The sequence below is a fragment of the Lycorma delicatula genome, chromosome 10 (genome assembly GCF_047948215.1).
Source record: "Lycorma delicatula isolate Av1 chromosome 10, ASM4794821v1, whole genome shotgun sequence".
In the NCBI taxonomy this organism is placed as follows: domain Eukaryota; kingdom Metazoa; phylum Arthropoda; class Insecta; order Hemiptera; family Fulgoridae; genus Lycorma; species Lycorma delicatula.
In genome coordinates, this window is record NC_134464.1 from 114,921,510 (window position 1) to 114,935,521 (window position 14,012).

The following is a 14,012-nucleotide window of genomic DNA, read 5'->3' on the forward strand; positions in this document are numbered from 1 at the left end:
GGTACCAAGACATCATTACACAGTTTATTGCACATCTTTGAGGATGATGAACATGATTGTTGGTTCCAGCAGGACAGTGCCACATGTCATACATCTAATGAAATCATGCATTTCCTTATGCGAGTTTTTTTGGTGAGTGTATCATCTCTAAAGGATTATGGCCCCCATGTTCACCTGATTTCTTCCTGCGGAGTTATCTTAAAGGAAAAGCCTATAAAAACAGGCCTCACACACTGGAGGGACTAAAGATGAGCATAACAATGGAGGAGATTAACATCAGTAAAATCCCAGCTAAAATTCATGGAACAATAATGGTAAGAAAGGGATCAAGAAATAAAAAGATTTACTGCTTTGTTCTATCCCACTCAGGACATAAGTCAAATTGGGGACTTAAATGGAGGAAATCGCATAAGAATTTTGTGTTAACCAGTGCAAATATATGATGAAACAAATCGTTTTATCTTCAGATAATAAAGTCATCTCAGAACAGACTCAGCTTTCCTTATGGAAAATCCTTGTTCATCCCTGGAATTATATGGTACATAGAAGTATCCAATTGCACTAAACCATTTAAGAGTCCAACTGGAAAATTTTTACTACAACATGCGATATATAAAATTTTAATATTACCTTACAACTTAACTGAAATTAGTTGAACCCAGTCAACGCTACATGAGATAGGAGGAATATTGTTCTTTCTGATAAACTACAATTTAAGTCTACTTGTCTACAAAAAAATGACTCCAAAATCAATGAAACTGTACTTCACTTAATCAATTAAAATAAGAAATAGATTTTAATCATTTGTCTATCTTTCTTGTTGATAAGATAATAAATAAATAAGATAATAAAATGTCTTCCTCAATTAGTTAAAAGTTAAATCTTATAGCAAGGTATAATTTCTCTGTTTTTTTTATTTATTTTTTATTTATAGTTTTAGTATGTATGATACTCCAGAAGCCTCAGATATTTTTAGTACAGCTAAAATATACCAGGATCCTGGACAAGAGTAAACTATTTTCATAGAGACAGTACCTCTATGGATTGATTATCTCCTTTCTTCATCCTTTATCTCTTCTAACTTAAGCAGCGATGGTAGTAAAGTAAGCTAGCTGCCTCGGTTCCTTCAGAGATGTTCTTTCAGAGCACCTTCTGACAGCTGGCATTTCTTTATCGAAATAGTAGAGAGGCATCTTCTATGCCTCCAATAGTAGTAGTATGCCTCCTATGCTTCTAATAGTAGAGATCTTCTATGTCTATGTTGGTGTCCAAGGACTTCTATTTCTATCCAGGTGTACATACTGGCCAAGCTTCATATTCATGTTCTTAATTGCTCAAAAGATATGCTAAGAATCTCACAATAAACTCCATAAAGCTATCTAGATATTATAAAGTTCTATCTTGGAATCAAGGCACAACAGAACTTAAGTCAGCTCTAATCCAGTGAATATTTTACAATTTTAAAATAAGTATAGCTGTAAGATGTTTTCATTCTTTCTTCTAGTGATTCATTTATAAAAATGCTGTGATTCTTTCAAACTTTTTCTAATTCTGAAACTTATTTCCTGACTGCTATATGCATAGTAGACATTAGCAATCTACAACCTGGTAAGATACCATTCCAGTAAATGAAATCAAGAAATTAAATAAGATACAATTTTCTTAAGTTCTTCACAAAAATATTAATTAATTATTAGTTGACATTAATCTAGGATTTGCAGCACCCTAAGCATCCACCAAGAAACTAAATATTAACAAACAACAAAAATTTAATCTTACATTAAATGGAGAAAATACCCATAGAAATATATGTATAACTTGTCACTGGAATAATGCTTACAACTCTTATAATATTTATAAACAGATGTTCATTTTTTACTGTCACATAATAAGTCTCTCATAATAACATCATTTTACGTGTATCTAAATACATCTGACCTTGCTAATCATGGCTTACATGTTCCTTAGAAGTATCATGAATAACAAAGTCATGAATGATGTTAATATTACACATACACTTAAAATAAATGTTACATTTAAATGCCACAAGGTTAACATCGAAGAATAAAAATGCATAACATTAGACTCCAAAAAAATAAAATTATATAGCAAAATTAACCTTATTTGATGAATCCAGACATACACCATTAAAATAAAATAATACACATGAGAATAGCATGCATACAGAGATGAATAATACTAATGGATGTTAATTAATCATTTATTTTGTTCATTTAAAGTGATTTAGTGATTTTGAACATTTTTAACTATGAAACTAAAAAAAAATCATGCTACTAAAATTACTACTAATTTTAAACTACATATGGAGTTAATTTTATTCTAACCCCAGTGATAGTTGATCTGCAGTATTTTTTTTTAGTATGATAGGATTATACAAAACATTTAATCGTTTATGCTGTGAATTTAAAATTTACCAGTACTATTAGTAAAATAATGGAAAGTTATGAATAGTTATGAACTATTTTTATTCTAAATGAGTTTTTACTCTGTTGTGAGTTCACTATAACTACGTTAACTAGCGCAATATAAATAAAAATCTATTCTACTAGTGAAAAATCTAACAAAATTTGTAAGCACGTATCTATAAAATTATACCGGCCATCAGCAAATTGAACAGTAAAGGAAAATTATACTGTAGTAACACTATAAATAGTTAAAATATTAAACATGCTTACCAACAAATCTTTTTATGTGTTCAAGCGCTTTCAGAAACGAATTCTATCTTCAGGAACTTAATTTTTTTTAAATATTATTCTTAAACCTAAAAATTTGTTGTCACAAGTAAAATTATTATGTGAAGTGTATAAAATATAAAACAGTGATATTCATGTATTTAAAATTGTGTCGACTTAACATTCGTCATTATGAATGTCTCCACCGTAATGTTATTTTATACACTGTACATAACGATTTTACTTATGACAACAAAGTTTTAGTTTTATTAAGAATAATTTTTAAAAAAAATTTAAGTTCCTGAAGATGAATTGTTTTCCGAAAGCGCTTGAACACATAAAAAGATTTGTTGATAAGTGGGTTTTATATTTTAATTAATTATTGTATAATCATACCAATGGGCCATGTTTGATAAAATTATAATAATACTATATATTTTTTTAATACTACTACTTTTTTTACAGTTTGCCATTTAAAAATTGGATTGTACCTTTTAATCAAAAGCAACCAATACAAAAGAATATAAAAATCAAAATGTATTAATTTAAAAGATTTTCCAGCTATATATATTTATTTATTCTTTCTTGTAACTACAGATCTGAGCCCAATTAAAACTGTTGCATTCCTACTATTTTATGAGGACTGTCCAAAAGATAGCTTACATTTCATTGTTGTTCACAAAGGAGGGGAAGGAGTAGTGTGCCATGGCGTGCCATCTTGGTGGTAAGCATTGTGGTATAAGCATTGCACTACACAACATGAAGGACACTATGACGCATCTTTTTGATTTTTTACAAGTATTTAAAAACTGTGCAGCTATAGAAAATCCAACCAGCTATCAAAAGAGATGGGTTAATAAATTTATTTTGGCAAAAAATTATGAACTAATTGAGATTTATCAGGATCTATGTGATATTTATGGGAAAGATCTAGTGAAGCACCTATATCATGTTTTAAAATGAACACTCAAATGTTCATGATGAAAAACTATTTGGCCAGCTTAGTTCTGTCTGACAAACTGATAGTGAAAGTAGATGAAATGATTCATGCTAATCACTACTTTACTATTACAGAGCTTTCATTTCAGTTTCTAAAAATTTCATGTAGCTTTTTTGCATGAATTTCCAATGAAAAAATTATGTTACTCTATGTCTTGTGCTCGGGTTCCAAAAAAACTTCTTTCAGAACACAAATTACAGTGTAAAGTACTTTAACTTTTCAATATCCTGTGTACAACCAAGATGTGGCATCAAGCAATTACCATTTTATTTTTGTTCCATCACATTAAAAACTAGCTGGCAACTAAGCACTTTGGTGTCTATGAGGGGCTCTTGGGAGGTGTCATTGAGTGACTGAAAAACTAAGGAACAGAATTTTTTGATGAAGGGATACAAAAATTCCTCCACGGTGTCTCAATTTATTTGGCAACTATGTAGAAAAGTAGTTTAAGGAAGTATTTTCAAATTGTATGCAATAAATTTATTTTCAGACAACTATTGTTTTTTTTTATACCAGAAAGTTTTGTCCAGAAAGTCAGGAAGTTAATTTCTGGACAGCCCCATGTTATTAAAAATAAAATTTGTTTAGTGTAAAAAATGCAAGCCTTTGAACCTAGAACCTTGAAAAGGAAAAGGTAAAATGCTACCACTCCACCAAAAAGACTGGTGATGTGATATTAATTATTAAGTTGGCAATATGATATAAACAACGGAACAAAACAAAATTATAGAAATAAGGTAAAGGAAGAATTTATATTGGCACAACAAAAAGATCTCAATGTTGAAAGCACACTGCCTTGTTCTTTGACTATAGCTGTCCCTCAGCTTATTAATTTCAAAATGTCGTTAGAAATTTGAATGAGTTGAAAAAAATTTAAGTTGAATATCCTAGATAGGAAATTTTAAAATGAAAACGAAGTAAAACGCAAATTGTTTTAATTCTCAGGATTAAAATATTTTTGTACTACCACCACCTACACTCCTGCACGCTAATCTAAAATAAGACAGCAAAATCTTTTTTATATTGCTGATTAAACAATCTTTTTGTTCAGGTCTGAATTTTCTTTGGAGTTTACATGAATAAGGTTAAGATTTGTAGTTAAAGAGTCATTCATGATGTACAAAGGGAAAATCTTTATGTAACAAGAAAAACCAATAGACAACTATAAAAAACTAATAACTTGACTGCCGATAAAAAACATTGCTAACAAACATTTTGTTCTGGTTAGGTTCTTTCATGATTTTGTATTGTACTCAAATACCCCATTTCTATTTTGGAAATTGGAAAATTGATTGCGATATAACATTTCCGAATAACCGTCATCTGTTAAGAGTGTACCTGATGCATGCAAAAGTTAGCCTTCAACCTACTAACAAATACCCCATTTCAATTTTTAAAACCGGACGATTGTTTGCAGAGCTATTACATGAGCACCCCATTGCACCTTCCAAAACAGCGCCCCAGAGGCATCCCATTTGTTACCAGTTGATGGTGATGATTGGTCTAGCCTCGCACAAGGTACTTGCATCATCTCACCACTCTAGCCTCACACATAGTCTCCACAGGAAGCCCAATATTGAACAGAATTATTTAAATTTATTTTATTTTATTTAACGTAAATTTAATTCTATTATTTTTGTAATAGTATTCATTTCATTGATTGAATCATTCAGTTCAAATCCAGCTCACACAGTGATAAGAGGCTCATGGTTCACAGTTCATTAATTCAATTCATAATAAAAACAATTATAAAAATTAAATAAAAGAAAGGGATTATTAGTTAATATTTAGCAATAAAACTGTGGCACAAAGCAGACCAATGGTGGTGTGTCTGGCAGCTGCACACAGCTCTCTCCATGACTCTCTCCCACTCGTTGTCAATTAATTTATAAATTATTTCATTTAATTTAACTTCTAAGCATAGATTATTTTCATTTATATTTTATATTTGTATTTTTATTTCTTTATTAATTTTAATAACAAAATAAAGTGATTATTAGATAATATTTAGCAGTAATAATATGAAACAACACCAACAAATAAGAACAAGAATAAAGAACATGCTTAAATGATCAAACATACTGCCCGTCAAAAAATCATATGATTTTTTCTTAAATGTTTACAAACAATAGGTAAGAAGAAGCAACACCAACAAATAAGAGCAAGAAGAAAGAACATGCTTACATGATCAAACATACTGCCAGTCAACAAAAAATCATAATATCTTTTTTTAATCTTTATAAACAATAAATAACAGTAATAATAATTACTTAATAAATTTTACTACTGTAATTCATTCATTCAACATTGTAGCAGATCTTAAAACACAACTACTTTCGACACAACTAAATCAATATTGAAAATACTATTGATCATACATTTAGAATCGCACATATGATTTTTGTGGCCTTTTAGTTACAATTAAACAAACATAAGTAGATATTTACATAGCCTATGACAGTCTCCATAATGTAAGGATTCCAACACACAGTCATACATCTAAGTCAGTTCGGCCATTGAGCTGCCATGGTGTAACAAAAATACATACATAACATCCTAAACTAAAAATATTATACTCCATTTTGGGCAGTCATGTAAAAAGATAAATATATTTTTGTCAAAATTACTTATGATGTCAACACATCCTAATGCCAGAAGTAAAGAAAAACAACCTTTTATGATTTGTCATCTACCAATCTCTGTAAATTACAAATTTATTTTTCCTATGCTTTTAAAGTAAAAAATATATATATATAAACATACATATATGAATATGTTATTTTAATGCTGGACATGAGTGGGCTTGTGTTAATTACTGATAATAATAATGTATTACTGATAATAGTTTAAAAATTTAACAGCTTTAAAAAACAGGGCAGATTAAATAAATGAGTATGCTTTTTATTGTTCATGATTAATAACAAGTTCATTACAGTCTTTTACCCTTTTAATTTTTTTTTTTTTGTGTTACTTTTGCCTTCTTTAGACAATATAATGTTTTTTGTTGCTTTTCTATACAGAAAAAATGTTACATTTAGATTAATTAATTTTGTAAACTTACAGCTGAAAAATTTTGTAGTACAAAAACATAACATACAGTATAATAATTTTATTAATTAACTTATTTTATTTTTTTTAAATAATATTATAATACTGAACAAATTATATAATCATTTTTACCTCAATTCTACATAAACATGGTAAAATATAAAAATTAAGTAGCATCTTTGCTTATTATTAATGTTTTATGTATTATAAAAGACAATGGACCTGGTTTACAAAAAAAACTGAAATTTTAACAGAATCCTTATATGTAATTTTAGAATAATAATTGTTATTTTTGATGCGGATTTTTGTGGCTATTTATAACTAGACATGATTTATTTAAGGTTTAATATTTGTAAAAACTGGATTCACTTTATATTTAGCCATGAAAATGTGGTATTATTAAGGTACAAGGTTTGATAAAAAAGTAAATGGAATTTTTTAATTTCCCAGGCTGAATAAGTCAAATTCACAATTTTTTTTTTTGTTCTGATGGTATACTTGTCCCTAACATATGTTTACAAGTAGCCATACTGGATCTTTAGTTTATTGAAAACAACAACTAACCAACACAATAATGTTATCAATGTAAAAAGGTTACATGTGTTTTGGTATGGTTGGAGATTTTTAACTTGTGGAAAAAATGGAACAAAGAATTAACATTAAATTTTATTTTAAGAATGTAATAAAGTGCAACATGCACTGGAAAAGTTAACTGTTACTTTTGGCGATTCTTCTATAAATAAAACAAGCATTTGCAAGGGGAACAAATGTTTCCAAGAGGGTCGTGAAAACATTGAAGATGACAGTGCCCTGGACATTCCAGCACACCAACAACCGATGATAACATCGAAAAAGTGAAGAAAATGATTATGGACGATCACCGAATTGCTATCAGAGAGTCAATAAGGATTACTACCTGGAAGTTCTATGTCATTTGCATGAAGCAATCTGAAGAAAACAACTGGATTTGTAGTGAAACAATCCATAGCAATTGGACCATGATGCAATAGCACCTGCTCATACTTTACTACTTGTTTGTAAATTTTTGGCCAAAAGCAACACCATTATGATGCCTCAGCCTCCATATTTGCCAGACATAGCCCGCCTGTGACTTCTTCCTATTCTCCAAGTTGAAAAGAACCATCAAAGAAATGTTTTGCCAATATTGAAGAGAGAGAGAAAGAATCGCTGAAGGAGTCACACAGGAGAGAAACAGTCACCGTACCGGAAACTGTGTTCCACAGGTGCTTCAAAGATTGGAAAAAGCGCTGGCACAAATATATTATATATCTGAAAAGGAGTACTAACGTGACAAAATCAATACAAGAATACATAATGATTTTTTTCAGAAAAACTAAAATTTTGCCAATTTTTTTATCAAACCTCATATATACAAATACATCAATGGAAATAAATGTTTTTTAAATATTGTGTAGAAATTCAACACTCTTTTTCTTTAACTAATTATTATGTCATATACATTTCTATACCATTATAAAAAAACTTTAAAATAAAGATCATCTGGTTGTACTTGTTATACATTTTCTATGATTCAAAATATCATAATTATTTCTGAACAGCATGCTCATAGACATTAGGATAAACAGTGGTACAACATGAGACTGTGCAGCCTACATCTACAATGCGGTGGTGTAGTTGCAATCTTAATGACTGAATTTGAATTATGTACTACTCACTATACTTTTCTTCTTTAATTTAAAGGATTATGACTGATACAGATGTGAAATACTAAATTCTACACCAAAGTTGTTAACCTTTATAAAAAAATGAAAGTTTAGTAAATGAAATCGATTACTGCAAAATATTTATTTATTTCACTGTCGTAAGCAGAGGCTTATGATCAAACACAATTTCACCATTTTTATTATTTTTTTATATTTTTTTTAATGAATATAACAACAACCCTGACAGGAATTTGAAGACAGAACAGAGAATTTCTGGATGAAAGGCAGAGATATAAATATATCATCATAGAAGTTGACATTCTTTCTTTATAAACATCCTTTAATTTTTTACAATGCTAATTTCTCTGACACATTTTAGATGTTGTGGAACCATTAAATTGAAAGAGACAAGATCTTTACAATTTTTCTCGGTACCACAACTAACTGACAAATCATGTAGTATACCAAAAATAAACGTACTGACCTTGGTGTATTAATTACCTTTATCCTCTAATACTTATTTTCAGTAACACCAACATTTTGTTAAATAACTACATATATAAAATAAACTTAAATAACTATATATATAAATTACTATTTTTAACATAAACATAAATAATCTAATCAAACATAAAAGTAAATACAAACCAAATAGTTTTCTAAACGGTATTTTGCCATATAATTAAGTACACTTTTCTCATCATGTCTGTTGTTTTCATCTCCTTCACATTGATAACCATTTTCATTTCTAACATTTTCTTTTAAATTATTATCATTATCACCATCATTATTATCATTATCTTCCGGAGGTGATGATTGTTTACTGCCATTAACACAATTCTGCTCAACAAAACTGAAATGAAATAACATAACTATATTATTATGAAAAAAAGTCAGTACATCAGTCTGTCAAATATCTGCACACTGAAATGGTCAATTCTAAAAACAAGAGTCTACCATTGCAGAATAAAATAAAATTTACTTGATTTATTGAAAATAATTTATTTTTCCTCAAGATGAAAACAATTATTGACAAATTATGCAATATATACAAAAAAAATCAATGACCTCAGTGTATTTTGCTTAAGTAAGACTTTTATTATCTACGTTTTATTCTCATTTCATATTCTGTAAGTTTCCAAGATGTTGCTTATCAAGGCATTCCATGAATGGTTGATTTATCTGGTTGTAAAATGTTGCAGTTTAATCATTTACCACGGGCCATATTTTTATTTAAAAATTATTAAACAAAAATACTTCCAACTAATAGAACTTTTCAGCAAAGGTATTTTGAAGCTAGAATTATTGGTTTCTTCTTTACATGAACAACTGCACTTGAGAACTCAATTAAATAAAACATCAGTACAAATTTATGGCTATCCACCCATATCTACAGACACCATTATAAATGAAATATAAATAAAACAATTAAAATACCTTGTGGCAGAAAATGTATAGTATTAATATATATCAACTAAGTCATATAAAATAGATAACATTTACACAAAAGGCTACATACTGAGTTAGATTCAAAATGATAAACAAAATACAAAATACCATTCAGAAGCCACACTTTAATATACACAAAAACACATATATAAGAGTACAAAAGATCATATAACACACACACAGATAAACACAGTAACCTAGTAACTGATTAAACCTAATATTACAAAGATAAAACTGGACGCCCACCCACCCAAAGATACAAGGAACAGGCACAATATACAAAAACATTAAACCACATCATATCAATTTTATAGATGCTACATAAAAATCATTATCTAAACAAACTTAATATGAAATTTATATACATTATATAAACAGACGGTACTTACATATTAACACCACCGCAGCTACAGCTTTATTTAGAAACAAAGTAGTCAATCTGATTTCGGTGGAAAATGAACAATCTCTTTATTAATAAAAAACACCGTAATTTTTTGAGTGTTTATTTAATAAATTCAGTAATTATTGCAATTATTTATTATTTAAATAATCAAAACACTCTTGTTAATTAGTCAAGGTTAGCAAGCGAAGCGAGCGTAGGTTAAGTTTGGTTAAATTATAAGTATAAAATAAATAAATATAAATAACCATTTATTAAAATTAATAAAGAGACTGTTTTGAATCTATGTTAAACTCTATATCAGCCCATTTTCCACCGAAATCCGATTGACTATGTTTTTAAATAAAGCTGTAGCTGCGGTGGCGTTAATACGTAAGTACCAAACAGGCAAACCAAATATACAATTAGATATATACTTAAGAGGTTTCCTAACCTATTTCAGATGCCATGGTAGTTGTGCTACTGTTTATTTCACTGGGGATAAAACTGATAATTAACTGTAAAAGGTCAACAGAAGAGTTTCATTAATTTAATAATAGATAATTTTGAAATGACATTACATTTTTTAATGAACATTTTTTTTGTTTCTAATGTTTAAAAATAGAACCATATATATATATACAGTACAGGGAAAGGATAGGTAAACAAGAATATTTAAAAAAAATTAAACTTATTTCACATGGTTTAAGTGGTTGTGGTTCCAACCTGTATAACAAGTAAAAGGTATATTTATACTTTTTAAAAATACCAATAAGAAAACAGATAAAACAAAAGAAAAAGTAATAAAGTTAACTAATAATGTGGATAACAAAATTAAAAACTTGATGCAGTGTTGTTGTATTTTGGGGTACAGTTTGAGGTACAATTTAAATGCCAATCATACTACAGCAGTTCAGTTAATTGAGCTCAATCAATAATTCATTTTCAGTTATAGAGAATATAAATGAATAAAATTAATAAAGAAGTAAAGGAAAATAAATTTTATTAATTTTAATGTATTTTATACAGATTCATTTTAATGGATGTGTAAGAATGAAAATAGCTGTAACAATGATTATGTAACTTCAGTGAGGATAATTCTCATATCAATTTACTTCTCTTGTTAAGTCCAGAACTAAGTACATCCACATATAATGCAAGCATTACACAGGTAGAAAGTGATTGGGAGAATATGTTTTTGAGCTAAATATATGTACAAGGATTTTCTACATTTTAAATAATTTTTCACATATTGAATATCCAAAAAAAAAAAAATCATTTAAGAGTACATCCCAACCAATGCTTCTTTCTTTATGATTTGGTGCACAAGTTTAATATTTACTAATAAAAAATAAATCTTCCTTTTTTTTCACTGTAAAACTCATAAAACTTATACATAACAAAATAATATGAAATGCTAATTCAAAAGTGCAAAATTTCAAATACTAGAACACCAATCCTTATTTACTTTAATTAGCTTCTTTACAATAACAAGCAACCACATTAAATAAATAACACTCTCCATTAAAAAACGTATAAAAGAAACTATAAATATAATATAACTGGATGTTACAGAATATAAAATCTAAGTTTTTGAAACTATAAGTATTATCTTATTTATACGATGAAGTTTTACTAAAAGAATAGATCTTCCTACCTGTGTAACATAAATAAACCTTTTATTTAAATGTACTGAATTTTTACAAAACAATATTTAAATATTGTACTTGAAATACAAACAACTGTAAGTAAATTATGGACCTTCAAATTATAGACTATAAAAATCATTAATGTGCATCAACCTAACTATTCCTAACATCAAAATAACACATACAAGCACCGATCAAAACAAAATTTTTATTTTGTACAATTCGGCAATAAAAGTTAATACAAAAAAATATAAAATGTTATAATGTCGGCCCATTTATACTATAATTCTTAAAAGACTTATCCTATAGTCATGAACACTCCTATACAACATTATTTCATCTAAATTTCGATCGCATTCAAAGACCAAGCGTATTCGTTGAAATTTCTTTTTAAAACAAAAGCGTAAAGTAGGTGTCATAACTTAACCTATACAAATTAAAATAAATAAACAAGTGACGACAGTTTATAGAACAACGTATAGTTCACAGATGACCGTTTCAAATGAACGTATGAACTACTGAATATAAAGATAAAGCAAATCGATTATTCTAATATTATATGTGGTCAAATACTAACTAAAAAGCACTAAACTTCACAAAAAGTGTTAGTATGTTCGCTTGCATAATCGAATGACGTTAGTTTTTTTGCTTTATACGTGCAACTATAACATCCGATTTTAAGTTTCAGTTTAATTCATAGATTAGCATGAACGTTCCCAAAAAAACGTGATTTTCTTGATTTTAGTTATTAAATTACATAAAGAGAGACGGTTCAAATTTTAAGGGCATTAGCTAAGATTGTTTAGAATTGAGGAATATGTATTATTGTTTTACATTAAAATTTTCCCACCATTTTTAGCTTTGACTATTAGAATTAGACAAGGCTCTGTACTGTAACGCTATAAATAAATGTTTCTCTAATCAGCTAATTTTTTAGAAGTATGTTTGAAAGTAAAAGAGAAAATAGAACGATTACGGAAGGGAACAAGGAGACGATTAATTTTTAACTGAGTTCAAAAGGAAAGCATTAATTAATTCGTTTCGTGTGTAGGCATATGCGTATACTGTTCGTCATACAATTATTTCAAACAGTTACGCTCATCTCTATGAAACATTCAGAAAATGAATCTAGACATTTAGAGAAAAATCTTAGGCGTATTTATTAGGCAAGTAAAAAATAAATTAAAAGTAAAAAAAAAAATAATAAAAGATGTTATATTTGTGCAGTATATTTTTGTATTACATTTTTTAGTATTTTAATTATATAAACTCATGTTAAGTACCATAAAAAAAAACTAAAAAACAACTTTACAAAAAGCAATTTTTAATAAGTTAATATGAAAAATTTCAAAACTGATGATTTTTTAGTTTCATAAAATATCGAAGTTTTTATTAATCTGGCTTACTTATCTAAATATTTAGTTAACATGCCGTTGCCCGCGGCAACGGCATATTAGATACCGGGGGCTTCGCTCCCCGGTATCTTCTACAGATGCCGTTGTTCGCGGCTTCAGTAGCAAGCCTTTGGATTTGTACATAGAATAAGTTTTCAAAAGAAAAATTACATTTAAAAAAAAATTCTACTATAACTTAAAGCTTGATGTTTTAGTGGGCATATTTTCAAATTAACGTATTTAATTTGGCTAGGATATTTTTTTTTGGTCTTGTGAAATTGTTTCTAGTGTTTGGCTTTATCCTGGGAATGTTCGTACACTATAGACTCTGTTGACCAGCGATGTTAGCGTTCGCAGATAATGTATTCTTTAAGGAGAAGCTTGTACTAAAGCTTAGTTTTCAAGCTTTTTCTATTAAAAAGTACGAGTAATTGTATTTTTTTTAAATAAAAAAAATTACATATAAATATCTAATAAATAACCAATAAATAAAAAAATTAATAAATTTCATTTTCAATAACGATGCGAGGAGGCGGAAAGGTCTGTTGGAACCTCTCCAGTTGAGACTGACTAGCTACAAGTAACAATCTGGGAAAATGCACCCACTCGCTTTCTTTGTACGTGTTCTCACATAGTTGAAGTTCATCTTCGAATTCTGCTTGTAATATAAGCCAAATTGAACGCACACTTTTCGCTAAAAGTTTCATTTTAATTA

General features: G+C 28.5%; 1 protein-coding gene across 1 annotated transcript in view; it reads right to left on the reverse strand.

The window, feature by feature from the left end:
• LOC142330950 (uncharacterized) overlaps positions 1-14,012 on the reverse strand; it is a 229,621-nt gene that overhangs the window by 52,572 nt on the left and 163,037 nt on the right. The window contains exon 3 of the mRNA XM_075376413.1: positions 9,075-9,279. Coding sequence (XP_075232528.1) covers positions 9,075-9,279 — 205 coding nt within the window. The remainder of the gene's footprint in view (positions 1-9,074; positions 9,280-14,012) is intronic.